Source organism: Macrosteles quadrilineatus, unplaced genomic scaffold (genome assembly GCF_028750875.1).
Source record: "Macrosteles quadrilineatus isolate MER2022 unplaced genomic scaffold, UCM_ALF_1.0 Scaffold_23__1_contigs__length_1887923, whole genome shotgun sequence".
In the NCBI taxonomy this organism is placed as follows: Eukaryota; Metazoa; Arthropoda; class Insecta; order Hemiptera; family Cicadellidae; genus Macrosteles; species Macrosteles quadrilineatus.
Genome location: NW_026542616.1, coordinates 1,020,109 through 1,038,084, shown reverse-complemented (window position 1 = coordinate 1,038,084; position 17,976 = coordinate 1,020,109). Strand labels below are relative to the sequence as shown.

At 36.1% G+C, this 17,976-nt stretch overlaps 1 protein-coding gene across 1 annotated transcript in view; it reads right to left on the bottom strand.

Moving 5' to 3' along the window:
- LOC129005533 (uncharacterized) overlaps positions 1 to 17,976 on the bottom strand; it is a 46,251-nt gene that overhangs the window by 4,035 nt on the left and 24,240 nt on the right. The window contains exons 4-13 of the mRNA XM_054434440.1: positions 17,184 to 17,399; positions 16,690 to 16,902; positions 15,694 to 15,873; positions 7,355 to 7,461; positions 6,022 to 6,183; positions 4,298 to 4,448; positions 3,793 to 4,018; positions 2,380 to 2,621; positions 475 to 518; positions 116 to 236 (exon numbers count right to left, since the gene is read on the bottom strand). Coding sequence (XP_054290415.1) covers positions 116 to 236; positions 475 to 518; positions 2,380 to 2,621; positions 3,793 to 4,018; positions 4,298 to 4,448; positions 6,022 to 6,183; positions 7,355 to 7,461; positions 15,694 to 15,873; positions 16,690 to 16,902; positions 17,184 to 17,399 — 1,662 coding nt within the window. The remainder of the gene's footprint in view (positions 1 to 115; positions 237 to 474; positions 519 to 2,379; positions 2,622 to 3,792; positions 4,019 to 4,297; positions 4,449 to 6,021; positions 6,184 to 7,354; positions 7,462 to 15,693; positions 15,874 to 16,689; positions 16,903 to 17,183; positions 17,400 to 17,976) is intronic.

Below are 17,976 nucleotides of genomic sequence, written 5' to 3'. Positions count from 1 at the left end.
ATACAAAAAATGAGAAAATCTTATTTTTACACCAAAGTAATTATTTTTCCTTGGTTCAAAATAAGGAGAAAATCAAGAATAAATTATTGCTCTTATTGCTTTAAACTTATCTTACGATTTTCCTTGAATTTCTCGTCAGCAGCGTATTCAAACATTTTTTGTTCATCTTCACTTTTGATCACAGCCAGCTGTCTTCCTTTAGCAATGCAGTTATCCCTGGCTTCAAACCAAGTTACCTGAAATATGTTCTGTGTTAATTGAGATAGTTTCTTTTAATATTCCAAACCCCTTAAATATTAATATAAATTTACAAAACCGTTTCTATTGAAAAGTCAAAGACTAAAGAAAAACACTTTTACCAGGCATCTACAATAACTTTATTACATACTCCCTGAAAATTGCATGGATGAAATTAAAGTATCAACCACGTTTCCATGTAGACATGAATAAAATTGCCGTAGAAAGATTACTTACGTTGCTCCATGGATCGCCTGCAATGTATTTCTTCCCAGTCACCTCTGAAACAAAGGATTGTTATAGTGATCAATACTTAACTCTGTGAATCTTTTAATATTTGAATGTCATAACTAATTCGAAATTTTCCATCACAGGATTTCTTTAATATTATATATGATTACAACATGCACATGTATTTTACAATCAGATTAAACAGAACAAACAATAGTTTGTACCTATTGCTCGAATTCGAGCAATTGCAAAGTATTACAGGTGCTATTTCAAATCAGATAGAAGTCATAATTTACGATTACTTAATATAGTCAACTCAAAGATAATGTAATCAATCACTCCATTTCAGCATAGATAAAACATAGATAAAATCAGTTATCGAAACTGAAAACAAACGCTGTTGGGTGTGTCATGTGTTTACTATGAACAGCTGTAATTAATACAAATTATTCGTCGTAAACAAAATGTTTTCTTCATAAGAAATACATTGGGATTTTGATGGCCTGTAGTAAAGACCGAGGACTTTTATTACAGGAATTAGTGAAAGGGGGTGTCTACACAAAAAAATAATAATTTTGACACATCGTTTGTAAAAGTCCGTCCATTATTAACGGAGGAGTAGTGTTTCGTAGAAATCACCTTCAGTAACATCATATGAGGGTTTAGGAAGAAGCTTGACCTATAAGTATTGACTTTTGCTAGCCTATTTTGCACGATTTATTTAAAGTGTGGATTAAATAGGCTGCAGATTGTTGTGTATATTACAGCGTACTAATCCACTCTGGGCTACGATAGTACCAGGAGCCTGAATATTGAAATGTGGCCAGTATCCACCACTGTATATGTCCTCTCAACTTACAGTAGTGTACCTCATCAATCTACCTGACCTCCACAAGACTGGCATCATGCGGGAGCAACTGGACTAGATCGAGAACCTAATTTAAACCTGTTCTAGACGGTATTTTATCACACACTCTTTAGAATGTTATGGAAAAGTATATGTATCTGCAATGTAAAGTAGGCTATTTAATATTTTATGAAACTACTTACTGACTCAGGTATATACATTCTAGATCATTTATAAATAAACAAGATTCTTGAAATGTTCACGAATGTTGGTCTGAAGACCAAACCGTTTGGAAAATTAAAAAAAAACGTCGCACTTTCTTACTTATACACGTCATTTAAATTTCCCCCTCCATCTTATTTTTATGGGGACACTATTGTAAATCACCCTTGTATGCTTATGCCTAAGTTCATCCTGGAACGTCCTTGGGACAGCTTCAAAGAAGCCCATGAGCCTCGCTGGGGAGACGGCGAGAGCCTTTAGCTCCACGTACTAGAACCATTGTAGATCGTAGAGCACCTATTATTTCATCTGCTTACGGCATTACAACAACACTTTCAGTCCACGAAAGCAGCCCAAGGCGAGTAGCAAATCACAACAACCTGTTTAATGGTCAACAACATTTTCCACGAATGGTGATCCCGTAGAGTTACATACTTGAGGTTCCTATACTTGGAAATTCTCAATTTTATAGTACTCAATGACTTTAAATGATGGGAAGAGCAATGACCGTTGCTGCAGGAGATGTAGGTGTAATGACGAAACTACCGCCTCTGTACTGTGCCAATGGTTCAACTGGGTTTAACCCTGGTTCAACCATCTGGAGAATAGAGTGACGAGATCGTAACTACATCCTGAAAAACTAGTGGTAGCTATTTAATGTGTTGATGCGCAGGGCAATGTAATTACACGACCTATGTGACGTCTATGACTCCAGTTTGTTTCCCCTGTGTATTCCTACAAAAAAAAACCCACTGGAACTGTAATTTGTTTATGTACAAGATAAAAAAAAAAAATTAAATCACATAAACAGTATATATTAAGGTTGATGATATTCAACATACTTATACACTCCGGTATGCGAGGGTACCAGGAGCCTCCTGACAGACATGTAGCTACGTCTCCTCCACTGTACACGTCACCAATAGCTCCTCTCAGACTGTAGCCTGGGTTGCAGACGACTCTGACTCTAGTAGCCTGTGATCCCGCCGGAATAATGCATCTTGCGTCACAGCTGTCACAATGTTCTGCCAAGGAACAAAACTTCCTGTTGTCAGAGTCTCTTGGCAGCATACAACTTTTAGGCCTTGAAAATTAAATGGTTTTATTTAAGAATGGTTTTTCATTTTACATAACTGAAAAACACAGCAAAACATCTGGAATTAACTTCTCTAAATGCATTAAACCAGTCATTAGAAAATACAGACCAACCGTTATCACGGTAACTAAAAGATTACATAAAATGTTGTTCTACATGGAACCTTTGACTATTAATACCAACAAGTCAATGATGGATCCCAATCAATGTTGTGATCAACTGTAGCATCATTCCATTATCATCTGTGACTTAATAATACTTATTTTTAAGTCTTCAGTGGTATAAGGAGCTATTAATATTTTGTAAAAACACATACAGGAGACGGTTCAAACGAATACCGGACAATTGCGGACACGGGCAATTGGGGACACGTCTTAAAAGCGGACAATTGCGGACACTAGAGATTAATGCTACCTGGCAAGGGTTTGACAGGTCTCTACAAATATTTCACTGCCGGACAACTGCGGACACATGTTCTGGAAAGAGTCTGATTTCCACCTAAAGAACAGATACATACATGATATATGATTTTAAGACTGATTTGCATCACACTTCATACACTAACCTAACCTAACATAACCTAACCTAAGGTACATATATCATGTATGTATCTGTTCTTTAGGTGGAAATCAGACTCTTTCCAGAACATGTGTCCACAGTTGTCCGGCAGTGAAATATTTGTAGAGACCTGTCAAACCCTTGTCAGTAGCATTAATCTCTAGTGTCCGCAATTGTCCGCTTTTAAGACGTGTCCCCAATTGTCCGTGTCCGCAACTGTCCGGACACCGTTCAAACGGTTCGAGATAGTACGGAAGTGTTATTGAATTCTTTGGTATGTTTTGACCTCCTGAATAATCTGGCAAAGTTTTTCCTAATGGAAGCTGGACACCCTGTAAATGTATAAACAATTCATAATTTAAAATCATGTAAGCTCTTTGAAACCTACTTTGATTTATACCGCTAATCAAAAATCATTGAATGACATTTTAATATAATATAATGTTTATCTTTTAAAATTACTGTTGTGGCACAACATTTATCTAAATATTTTGGGTAAATTACTCAGAAGAATGATCATCTTTACTTAATGAATCTGTTTATTTAAAAGTAATGAATGTATCATGAATCACAAATTTAGTAAATGAAACCCTTTACTTACCTTGGTTGATCAGGATTGTCTAAAAATTCATGTTCAACCCACGTAAAGCTTGGGTGATGCTTTTTTACTTCGCCTTCCATCCATATCATGTTGAAGGGCCATGTGATATTGGAGAAGTACGTTGTCTTTCCAAATCTTATGCTGACCAAGCCAAAGAGATAGTGAAGTCCTTCGTAGACAGCCGTAACTCCCCCACCACTATCGCCTTGTTGAGCGATTGATAATGCTGAAACATATCCAGACTTTGAAACATGACAATTATAAAACTACTTCCTTATGCTGAAAGGTAATCATTCTTTAGTAGCCTGGTCATGTCAAAACGCTTCCCATATTGTAGCCATAATCATTGAAAGACTAGTTACGGGCTGTGTTTGAATCATCGAATTTGAGTTGCCACTACTGAAATCTTGCTGAACTTGTTCTCAGTTATCCCTCAGTCCTCAGTTTGTTCCTGTGTGGTTTATTTGGGAGCTTTCTACCTAAAAATGTCTAAATATTAAATTACCTGAACTGTTTTTGCTGGCACAGAACTTGTCGAAGATTGGCCAAAGAGAAGGGGCTAGCTGATTGCACTCATAAGACGGGACCGGAGTAACATCGTTGTACAGAAGGGTTTCACTACTCATCTGGTTTTCCTTCTTTCCCCAACCTACAACCTGTGAGAAACATTTCAAACAAAAGAGTTATCAAAAACGATATGCCGATACATTTATGTCGAAATATCAAACTACTAAAATAAATCTTCAGTTATAGATTTTTAATACTACAGATACCTATTCCATCAAGTATGAAATTAAGCTGACAATATGCATGTGGGTACATCAAGTCATTGAATAGTAACTGCATTTATTTTTATAAATCAAACACAGCAAGTTGTTTGTTATAAAATTCAGGTTCAAAATTTTTGAATAGTTACCCAACCTTCACTTTTGATTTCATATACAGGGTGTCCATAAAATAACTGACACATTTTAAAGTCAAATACTGATACCAAATAAAGACTATGTTCAATGATTTATATATGTATTTAAAGCAAAAATTCGCAATTTTACTAGAAACTTAGTAGAACTTGATATGAGCACCATTATTGGCCCGGCATAAATCTAAGTGAAATTTGACCTCTTCCAAGGTTTTTGTCAGTACTTCAGGGGATATAAACGGTGGCATTTATTGTGACATGTTCGAGGAGTACGTTTTCCCACAGTTGGATGACATTAAGATGGAGAAAGGCCCTGTTAATTTTCAACAGTATGGAGCACTACCACACTAAAGTTTGTGTGTGCAAAAAGCACTAGATTTTCGTTTCGAATATCGCAGGATTGGAAGGGAAGGGCCCATCAAATGGCCTCCTTGGAGTCCAGATATGACTCCTCTGGACTTTTTCCTTTAGGGGTCAGTAAAGAATGGTGTCTACTCGGTGCAGATTCAGGATCTGAATCACCTCCGACAGAGAATAATCGCACGTGTTGGTGCAACATCCCCTGAAGTACTGACCAAAACCTGGCAAGAGGTCAAATTTCGCTTAGATTTATGCCGGGCCACTAATGGTGCTCATATCGAGTTCTACTAAGTTTCTAATAAAACTTGAGAATTTTAGCTTTTAATACATATACAAAACATTAAACATAGTATCTTATGTGGTATCAGTATTTGCCTTTGAAATGTTTCAGTTATTTTTGGATACCCTGTATTATTCGTTAAAATTCTTAAATGAACACAAGGTTTAGTGTAGCAACAAGAAATACCTTAAGTTCATTAGTGTGAAGTTTAAAAGGATAAACACTATAAAATGATGCGGTTTTATCAACGGTTGACCTATAAAGATTATATTTTTACTGTAAGGACTGTGTGAAGAAAATAGGAGGAAATATTTGATGACAAAGTATTGCTGATAGCTTGACCAAAATAAGTTTTTTTGTTTACCAGTGTCTAAAACCTAAAAAAATATTAAAAACTGGCTATAATTTTGATGTATCAATGTTTGTACCGTTCCTTCTACAAGTAAAATTTCCTTAAATAGATGTAATAATTCCTAAAGCAGATTAAGAAGTATAAACAATTTTAATATGACTACAATCTGCATGATCAGCCAGTGAGAACTCATCACGCACAGGCAGAAGCCCAGTTTTTACGTTGCAATAGTGTTTTATGACTTGTCACAATAAAGATTGATTTATCAATTTGTTGATAGTATCATATACTGTATACCTTAATTTCTACTATACTTACAAACAAATTCTTGTCTTTTATGTAGTTTGAACCATCTAAAAATCCATGACAGACTGGCATTATGAACTCTCCTGCCTTAATTTTCACATCCAGCATCAAAAGCGCAATGTCGAAAAGATATGTTTTCTGGCTGTATTCCCTAGGGAATTTTATCATCGAAACCTGTAAAGATCAAGTTCTACAAACGTCTGTGAATAGTATAGACCTACAAAACTATCACACCCTATAAAGAAAGCACAAGGATGAGTTTGTAAAAGTCGTGCAATGTAAAATAGTATATTTTATAACCAGAGTAGAAAGGGAGTCATTTAAGACCATGTTTGAAGTGCGAGATTTATCGAGTATTTTAAATGGTCGAGAATATGTATTCATTCACTTTCACTCGTGTTGTGAACTTTACTTTCTGCTACACTACAAAGACTAATTAATTATTTTCTTAATTAAAACAGACATTCGATATTTCTTTATTACAGATAGGAACATTACAAATCTTATAGCATTTTTTAGGTTATACCTTCAATTTAAAGTTAATACTCGTAGTTTACTTTGGTTGTACAGTTTTGGTTGTTGAAAATTGAAACACTTGACAAACAAATAACAAATCTTTGTTTGTTTACTTTGGCAAAATCTAAAAAGATAGTTAAAATTTTCTTTCGCATAGTAAACATTCTTTTTCCGTAGTAAACAATGTAATGATGAATTTTCGTAGATGATTAACATGTTAAAAAAACTGGTCATTTCACAGTACTGTAGCGAAAAAGTTATATACAACAGTTATTTATTTATATTCCAATATAAAAGCTATGTGACCTTCTATAAATTATAAAGTGATTGTTATACTCTTTAGTGATAGAACACTATTTCAGTCAGCTTAGGGTAGAAATATTTTGTTATTAAATTATTTTTAAACAGTATTACGTATTTAATCGGTTCTATTAGTCCCGATTTAAATTTTTTTTAGGGGATTAAGAACACTGTCTTTCTTTGCCTTTATAAACAGATAAGTTTACGGATATTAAAGTCTATTTTTTCACGATTGAAAATGCTTGTAGTATTTATTTACAGGATACACTTTCTACCTAAATTACTCAAACAAAAGGCTGCTTTCTTGTATGTATAACAAGGTACACTTATTTTAATACTAAAAAAATTTTAAACCACTAATATTGCCATGCAATATGCTGAATAACTACCACTATTACTGACTCTACCTCCAATTGACAACATAAATCACAGTAATCAAGTAATGTATCTTTTATGCAACCTTTTTATAAAGTTTTAGGCCAAAGTTTATATAACAAAAATATTTAACTTGTGAACAAAGTCTACTCACATTGCGTTTTTCTTCAGTGTGCTCATGTATATCCCATGACCTGAAATATTTGCCCAAAGCCACTCGTAGATCGGCCACATTTCGAACGTCTTCCACGCAATGAGCCGCTAAAAAGTTAAACATATTGTTAAAACATATGTGCCTCTGAGACACTGCTTCAAAATGCTCTGCTCTAAGAATGTGTTTCAAAGCAGTGACTTTCGGAGCAACGCCTGGAACTAAATGAATCGGTAAAAAAGAAAACTATGATTCTGGTAACAGGATGCTGTTTTGTAAAATACTCTTATTAGTGTAGTGGCTTAGAGACAATATCAGCAAGGATCGTGACCTGATGGATTAAAGCTGCAGCTTTTGCACATTTCTTCTATACCCTAAATACAAAAAATTTATGGGGGGTGCCCGATTTTTAGGTCCGCCATCTTGAAATACGACGCCATCTTTGTTTTCTTTAGAGGAATTGAACTATTCATTGAAAATTGCCTAATATCACCGAAAAGGACACATTTACGCCATTTTGTAAATAACATATTTTGTTCATAATTAAATTTGCTATAAATTGAGATAAAAACCACTTCGATGACTTAAATGGTCTTGAAGATATAAACTAAAGTTGAAAATTTGATCTTGAGCCGTGACTAATTCCACTGGCGAATGTCACGACTCATAATCAATGGTCAAATTTTTTTTGTATAGTAGGTTAGTCTAGTGTGTCGTTTTGTTACTTCCCACGGCCCTCAACAAGGCTGTGCCTTGTTCTTCTTGCTCCCACCGTCAAGTGTCATAGGTTGAGTGACGGTGCTTCTGACTACTTCATCCGTCCACTTTTATCCACTTTTATCCAAGTTTGGTATTTTCTATGACTTGTTTCTCCATGATTTTTATATTGCTGTGAGTATGTATTCGTCGATGGAGTAGTTTCTCGTGCCACCGGCACCTTGATGGGGCCCGTGAGGAGGAAAATTATTTAGACCGCATCAGCCTTGGCGGAGAGGAATTTTCCAACTTGGCTACCCCTGGATCATGGCCCCTCTCCGCCCTGCTTCTTCCCCCTCTGGTGCCGTCCGCCCACTACCTGAAGCTACCGTTCGTCGTTACCGCAAGTTACCACCTGTTGTTATGTTTTTATAGATTTATTTCACAAAAGGAAGAGACTATTTGCAGTATTAGTTGTTATTGCCTACAAAGTTATATTTATTGTTATTTCCTTTTAAAGTCTATACATTAGCCTACTTGTTGACATCTTAAAATTTTATATTTTCAAATTCTTTATATTTTGGAGCCCATAAATAAATAATTCAAGTTACCTATTCTAAATAAAAGAGTTATATATATATATATATATTTATTGTTGCTATTTTTAATATTCATAATTTCTGAAGCTTAAAACTTATTAATTTCCTTTTACTGATGCTAGCCTATTTCATGAATAAAGAAATGATTGTAAGTTAGTAGGCTAGATGGGTAGCTAAATTTATTTTTAAGGTTAATTGAGAGTTTCATGTATTGTTGTTAATTATTGTTGTTGTGTTTTTTAAATGGTTTATTACAGCTCGTTTCTCTCAAATGGCGTGTTATTCTTGAACCTCCATACATGGTTCTCATTTTGTTAAGTAAAGTTTTGTGAGCCGCTCCTCGGGCCTGCGCATGGATCACGCTTCCAATTCGTTAGTCTGGGTGCAGGCACGAGGGCTCGGTTCAATATATTCCTCTACGCTACATGTAGTTTTTGCTATATATCACCCAAACGTTGAACGGTACGTATCTGATATTATGATATATTTTATTCGTAATTAAATTTGCTACAAAATGAGATGAAAACCTCTAAAGTAACTTAAATAGTTTTGAAGATAAAAACCGTTAAAGTAATACATTTTATCAATTCCTGTATGCAATAGGTCCGTGTATCTTAAAAGTCCCCGACATTTGTTTTTCCTGCAAGTATTGCGTTAGAAGACTGCATCTCCACACATCAATACTGGACCTAAAATAGTACTTTCTAGACTAGTTCTTGACTTTTTCCTCCCAAGGGGGGTCGGCCCACAAGGAGTAAGTTGGAAATGTTAAATAAAAGCATAGGCCATGATGCATATCAAATAAAAGGGATTTACTAGTAGAACACGTTACCACAAACTGAACTTTAAAAGGATAGGTGGGTCAAAAGTTATACCATTTTATAGTTTTGCTTTTTTATTAATTAATCAACGGTCAACATCATTTCATCTCATTGCATAACATATAACAAACGGAACTTAACAACTAGGATCATACATAACCAACAATACTATTAACAAGCAAAACAATGATCAACAAGAATAAATGTATGTATAACTAACTTAACAAGAATTGAATAAAAAATAAGTAAATAAATCTGGAATTCCATAAATTGATTGGTTTAAAGTGATAATATTTATAAATTCTATCAACATGTGTAACGGGTCAAATGTGTAGGGGTTAAAATAACGGCTAAACCACGAAACTTAAACAGCTGAATGTAAGCTGTAGTAGTGCCCTAGTCGCGACGCTAAACTGACATCGTACCTAACCTCAAATTTCAAGACCGCAGACGACGTTGGTGTCAGTTTGGTTGTTTGGTTGTTCGACTGCGTCTGAGGACGGGCGACGGGAGAAAAGAAGAGCAGCGGAGCCACCTTTTGAGCGGTTCGCGGCTATAAGCATGTTGAAGCTGTCATGCGCCTGCCTTCGCCGGCACGGGACTCAGCTGACTGTTTGTGCTGACCAATCAGGGAGCGTTTTAACCTTCGTCTCGAATCTGAGACGAAGGTGGAGAGATAAGAATAAGGTTTTGTCATTCTCGTCCCGGCTGAAATTCGAAGTTAACGTTTTGGAGGTTGGTCGTCGTCGTTTGGGGAATACGTTTCACAAGCTCTGAAAGTTTAGAAGTGGACATCTTAAGTTTCGTGGTGCATCGAGTGCGCGAAAAAATCGTTTTAGAGTATTATTACTTCGTTTGGTAAGTTGTGTAATAAACTTAAACAACTTAGGTTTTCTTTCGAATACTTCTCCGTCCATTGTGTTTCGGCAGAACTTTGTCGAAGTTCGTAGGCTAGGCCTGACTCTCCGATCTAGTCATACATTTTAACCAACTAATTTGGTAAAGTATTGCAGTTGATGAAATATATTTTCGATTAACGTTTCATAATCCGTCTTGGGACTTTCTCTTTTAATTCTTAAACCCTTTTATAGTTCCCTTAACGTCCCAAAACTTGTTCCAGCAGACAGGTTTCAGCTGGACAAGTTCTGTCGAAGTTGGTTCAAGTTAAACACGTGAGATAGTAGAAATTTTATTTTTCGTTTTTGGCTCAAGGAGCAGTTTTATTTTTAGTTTCAGTTTTCTCGTTTGTTTCTCACTTGGACAACTTAAGCCAACTGGTTTTCGTTTAATAAATTCAGACTCTGTGGGAATTAGGCTAGGCTAGGCCTATCTTGTACTAACCTTGTTCGTTGCAGGTTGACCACTTAACTCCGTAGGTAAGTGGGGTGACTACTTAGCTTACTTGTTGACTCGTTAAGTTAGCTAGTAGATTGTCATTTATATATTTGCCCACAGAGTCAAGTTAAAATTATTAATTTCCCCACAAGCCCCAGACTAGAGTGGTGATCTCAAGCGTGGTGTTTAGTAACCCGCAACGTTCGTCTCGAGCTCTGATACCCAGGGCTATCAAATTTAGGCTATCCAAATCACTATCGAATCCTAGGAAGATCCCTGCGACCAGACTGGTGCGATTCCTGGGACCTCGTTTATCGGATCGGTGGCGTAATTTCCCAAGTGTCACCGTTCAGGAAAATTACGTCACACATGCATCAACATTTTAATAAATATGTAAGCAAACAAGAAATGCAATAAAAAACTGGATCACAGGACAACTCTATGATACACTAAGGATTATGGAAAACAAGCAAGCAGCTCTTTCTTAAAAGTAATTAAACTTGAGGAGAAAAAGTCGAGATTTTGAAGAATACTGTTTCCCAAACGATTTAGTCTTGGTAGCTAGCTGTAGCTAGGCATATACTGTAGAATGATATCCCCTTTCAAAAAGGTCCTGGGATCAGGATGGTCTGGAGCAGCGAAAATTGATTCTGCTCAGCAGCTCAGGAGAGTCAAGTTCTGCAATGAGAATCTTCCTCAGGAAAACCAGGTCAGCAATACGCCTTCGAGAACTCAAGTGGTTTAGCCGAAGATGCTGTCGGAGATCCTCAATGGGTACATCCCTGAATGGGTATCCCAGACGAAGTCCTACGATTCTAAAAAAAGAGCTGCACTCTTTCGATGCCCTGTGAAAGACCAACTGTATAAATGGGGACCATACAAGAGAACAGTTTTCCAACAAGGGTCGCACTGGCTGAACGAATAACGTCCTTAATGCACACAGAGAAGCCGTATCTGGATACTCTCAGAATGAAACCAAGGGCTGAGTTCGCTTTCCTTGTTGACCTGTTAACTTGATCATCAGGGTTGAGAGATGATGTGAATGATACTCCAAGGTCGTTGACAGAGGTGGATCTAACAAGTGCATTCCCATTTATTGAATAGTTAAAAAGAGAGGTTGTTGACTTGTTGAGGTCCTGTTGAATGAAACTACCATGCACTTGGATTCATTCAAAAGCATTCCATTTTGCATAAACCACATTGAAATTTCATTGATGTCCTGCTGGAGGCACTGAAAATCTTGCAATTACTTCACCTCTCTGTATACTTTGGTATCGTCAGCAAACAACAATAGTCTAGAATCTTTGACAACGTCAGCCATATCATTAATCAATATTGAAAAGAAAATTGGTCCCAGTAGCGATCCTTGAGGTACACCAGAAGAAGCTTCAAACTCATAAGACTTCACTCAAGAAAATTTCACGGTTAAAAAGCGATTACACAAATAGTCCTCAAATCATACGAGTATGATTCAGTGATCCCCAATCCACCAAACTTTGCCACAAGATAAGTATGACTTACACGGTCGAAAGCCTTGGATAGGTCCAAATAGACAGACTCGTCTTAATGGTTACGAGAAAAGGCTTGCATAATGTCATCCTGGTACAGAACCAAATTGGTCGAGGCAGATCGCCCTTTCTTGAAGCCATGCTGACAGGGCACGATGACATTGTCCAAAGAGAAAGAGAGTCTATGACGTAGAATTGCTTGAAATACCTTAGCCAATGCAGGTTGTATCACCACTGGACGATAATTCTTGGCATCAGATGGGTCACCTTTCTTGAAAATTGGTAGCACATATCCATTTTTAAGAACCCAAGGGAATTTTCAAGCTTCATCAAGGGGTTGAAATACACCGTAATATGTGGAGCAATCACACTGCAACCATCACTTTACAGCCACCATCACTCCACCACCACTCTTTTTGAAACTGGATATCAGAGAGCGGTCAAACCTATATATCTTGTATCCACCAAAGCTTATGGAGTTTTCATCCAAACTTTGACGGGCAGCCAAATCAAATCAAATCAAATCAAATCAAATCATTTATTGCCAAAAACAAATAATACATTGTATAGCAACGTCAAGGTAAAAGTTTAAAAACTATTTTAAGGAACTTAGATGATCTAAAAATTCATCAACATTGTATACAGCTAAACTACATAACATTGATACTATGGTGTTCTTAAAAGACTTGGAATTCAGACATTTGATATTACTCGGCAACAAGTTAAAAGCTTTTTTTCCAAACTCACAAAAACTTACAATTGTAGACTTAAAATTACACTGGTTTATTCTGAGAAAAGAGTGCTGCCTGGTGTTGTGGTAATGTACAGATTCATTTGTAGGGAAATCATCCAAGTTATTTCTGATATACATTAAACAATCCAATATATACAAAGACACAACAGTTAATATTTTATGCTCCCTAAACAAAGGCTGACAATGAGTCCTAGATCTAACATTAAGCATCACTCTAACTGCTCTTTTCTGCAAGATTAGGAGTTTTTTTAAATTACTAGAGTGACCCCAAACAATAATACAATACTTAAGATGACTATGAATATGAGCAAAGTACACAGCCTTTAAAACTTCTATACTAACAAAATATTTAAGTCTTCTTAACATAAAAACACCCCTTGCCACTTTAATACAAGCTAGATCAATGTGGGAGTTCCATTTGACGTTTGATTGAACACTTAATCCTAAAAACTTTACTACATTATAATTAGTACATTTATAACTAAATTCCAGGTTCTGAGTTTTATTCTCATTCAGGCACAAAGAATTGGCAGCAGTCCAATCCATTATTATGGAATTGGCCTCAGCATAAGACTGTTGCGCTAAGATAGCATCACTAGAACTTATTTGCAGAGCCAAGTCATCAGCATACATATAGGCACTTACATTACAATTGACAACAGAACAAGGCAGATCATTAACATATACGACAAATAGTGTAGGGCCTAAAATTGATCCCTGCGGAACTCCTGTCTTAACAGGCAAATACACAGAAAAAGAATCATTGAAATACACAGACTGTAATCTATCAGAAAGGTAACTAGTAATTAAAGCCAAAGAGGATGAATCAAAGCCATAAAAGGATAACTTATCTAATAACACGTTATGAGAGATTGTGTCGAACGCTTTCGACATATCATAGAAATGACCAGACACCTTGTTTTTTGAATCCAAACCATACATACAATTCCTCATAAAACTAACAACAGCATTGGATGTACTACGTTTAGGCCTGAAACCATATTGATTGACAGAATAACAGTGATTTCCTTCTAAATAATCTACAATTCTTTTATTTAATAAAACCTCAAATACCTTACCAACAACAGGAATTATAGATATAGGTCGATAGTTGGATAATTCTGATTTATCTCCCTTCTTAAATAAGGGCACAACTTTGGCCAACTTTAAACACACTGGAAACATACCATTAACAATACACTGATTAAATAAATAAGACACAATTTCTACAATAAAAGGTGCTGCCAATTTTAAAATCCGCGAGTTGAGACCGTACACATCTAAACACTTACTATTACTAAGGGAAAATATTGCACTATATACTTCTTCTACAGTAAAATGCTCTACGGCAAAATTATTATCACGTAGAGATGGGTCGAGCTTATTCAAATAGAAAGACACATTTTGGGCAGATTGTGGTATACCTTGTACAATTGATTTGACACTACTAGTAAAAAATTCATTAAAACCTTCTGCTGTTAAGTTATGCTGCTTTACATCTAACATAGGTTTATCATTTGTGTTTAGGCTATCCTTTACAATAGTCCAAATAGCTTTAGGTTTACTATTAGCTTCCATAACTCTGTCAGAAAAATACTGTCTTTTTGCTTTCAATATTTCACACTTGTATTGCTTCCTTAAGATCTTAAAAGCATCTTTATAGTATTCCAGACCAGTTTCCTTAAAGCTAGAGTACATAAAAAGACACTGCTCTTTAAGAGAGGATAGATTTTCATTATACCACCCGGTAATGGTGTTGACCGTTGATTAATAAATAAAAAAGCAAAACTATAAAATTGTATAACTTTTGACCCACCTGTCCTTTTAAAGTTCAGTTTGTGGTAACGCGTTCTACTAGTAAATCCCATTAATTTGATACGCATCATGGCCTATGCTTTATTTAACATTTCCAACTTACTCCTTGTGGGCCGACCCCCCTTGGGAGGAAAAAGTCAAGAAGTACTTTAGAAAGTACTATTTTAGGTCCAGTATTGATGTGTAAAGTTGCAGTCTTCTAACGCAATACGTGCAGGAAAAACAAAGGTCGGGGACTTTTAAGATACACGCACCTATTGCTAACGGGAATTAATAAAATGTATAACTTTAACGGTTTCTATCTACAAAACTATTTAAGTTACTTTAGAGATTTTCATCTCATTTTGTAGCAAATTTAATTACGAATAGAATATATCATAATAACAGATACGTACCGTTCACCGTTTAGGTGATATATAGCAAAAACTACATGTAGCCTAGAGGAATATATCAAATTTTCAACTTTAACAGTTTATATCTTCAAGACCATTTAAGTTATCGAAGTGGTTTTTATCTCATTTTATAGCAAATTTAATTGTGAACAAAACATGTTAGGCCTACATACAAAATGGCGTAAATGTGTCCTTTTGGGTGATATTAAGCCATTTTCAATGGATAGTTCAATTCCTCTAAATAAAACAAAGATGGCGTCGTATTTCAAGATGGCGGACCTAACAATCGGGCACCCCCCCCATAAATTGTTTGTATTTAGGGTACGGAAGAAATGTGCAAAAGCTGCAGCTTTAATTTATCAGGTCACGACCATTTCGCTAAGCCACCACACTATATTCAAAAGTTATACTTGTATCATTACCTGTTAACACAAACTGGTCGTTTATCAAACTACCACCACATATTTGGTCCCATGTCTCTCTCCCTTCCACTACATTACGAGAATAGAGACCTGCATGCCAAGGGAACGCACCGACATTGGCCTGCACTCCATCCACGATCAGCGGAGTCAGTTGGCCGACCTCGTTTGACGCACCACACACTGAAATAAAAAGTAGACACGATAGTTCCAGTATGGATAAAATTGAAACAAGAAATATAAATCAAACCTAAATAACAATAATAAAAGAATAAATTATTGCAACAGTTACTGAACAGAAATTAAAACTACACATTAGTACAATAATTGACATTAACATGGGCTAAATGGTTTTTGCTTAAAAAAATAGCCTTCATAATATGCTGTGTCATATTTCAAAGCTGGTCACTTTTCAATCCCGACTAACCTTAATATTGTTATTGGACAGTTAGTCAAAGAATTTGTTTTAGTTTTGCACGACTGGACGGGGAATGTGGTACGGAATTAGGAGGTACTTTGAAGTCAATGTAAATGGCAGTTGATGACTTAAAAAAAATTAATACGTCAGCCACAGTTCTTCAAAGAGCATAATCTGTTTTAAAATACCTCTTAAAGCAAGGAGTTTACTTTTAGACAATTATGAGTGGTGATCATCATGAATTAATTTTTATAGATTCAAATCATAAACTGCAAGAAAATTGGGAGATGTTATATAGAAGTAGGATTTTTCACCGATTCCATGGACGAAAATGCACAGCTACTTTGGCTAGCAACCTTGCTTCAGTCCCATCATACCACCGAGTATGTTACTTTATGTAATCTGTCAGATTTTACAACATAACAACGAAATCAACTTGACAAAATTTACGAAAGAGTTTGAAATATCTGTGATAGTATGGCAGTAAATAACTTACTATCTTGAACCAATTGAACTTTGTGTTTGAAAGTTTACAAGTTTTGTTGTCAACGTCTTTCAATGAGTAAACATAGCGTAGTTACCTGCAGTGCAATAGAACAGCTGTTGGTCCCATGAGCCACTGTTAAGACAAGTCAAGTTGGTGTACCCCGGGTCGTAAGCAGGTCTGTAGTTGTGTTTGCATCTGGGGATTGCGATGGTACCGGGCTTCAACGGATCGTCTCTAACGACTTTGTCTTGGTAGATGTACTGAACCTTAATATTGTTCGGCGCCTTCAGTGGGGGGCACAGCTTTTCTGAAATAAATATCCAGTTTGATTGATATCAGAACACCTTGGTTATTAATTGCTTGCCGCATTTGCAACAATATTTGTTTTACCACTTGTTTTACCACGCTCTGCTAAGTCTTTTGCTAGCCTCGACTACTTGTAGAACATTTTTCATTGTATAACCATACTCGGTGTATCCTTATGTTTTGCGTAAGAGATTGCAGACAAATATATGTGTACTAAGCTAATTTTTTATTTGTACATTAAATGTTTGGGGATATAATGATGGGGTTCTGATTTGTCTATACCTGGAGTGCAGTAGAACAACGGGTAGTCCCAATACCCATCGTTGAGGCAGGTAATGTAAGAGTATGGTATTTGGTAGGCAGGCTTGTAGTTGCTCTTACACTTCGGCGATGCTATCGTTCCTGGCTTCATGAACTGGTCACAAAACACTACCTTGCCTTGGAACGAACACTGGATGTTGAGGTACTGAGACTTCAATGGAAAACAAGGCAATCCAGCTGAAAAAATATAAACGATTATCAGAAAAGGTTTTCATAAGTAAAATAACTTACCATCAGCAATTATTGGATAAAGTATCTACATGAATGCACCACCGCAGCTAACCTGCAGACTAAACGAATTTCCATTTACCTGGCTGTATTTCTACTAAAATATTCCATTGAAATTTATTTCTTATTTAAATAACATTAATTTTAGCGAGTACTTAAGTTTGCTACTTCAGGGAAGGTATTGAGGCGTGTTTTTTATTGCAATGTAGTAGAGGATACGGTCACTCCTATGCCATCAGCTGTCAGGGCAGATGGGGTGATTTAATTGAGTTTAAAGCCCATCAGCCGGAAACGGTGGTTTCCGGTGCAACGTCACATAGTGACGTCATAGGTGATGTGTAATTTGGGTGTATGAGGGTGATCATATGGTTTTCAAGGTCATAGGTTTGTGTAGGATAGCTTCCTTGTTTTGTGTTATTGTTTATTTGTATAAATAATTGATAGGTTATAATAAGTCAAAACTGCAGACTTTGAATGTATGCTTACTCCAGTACAGTCTATAATAGCAGTGAATAGGATCAAGTTA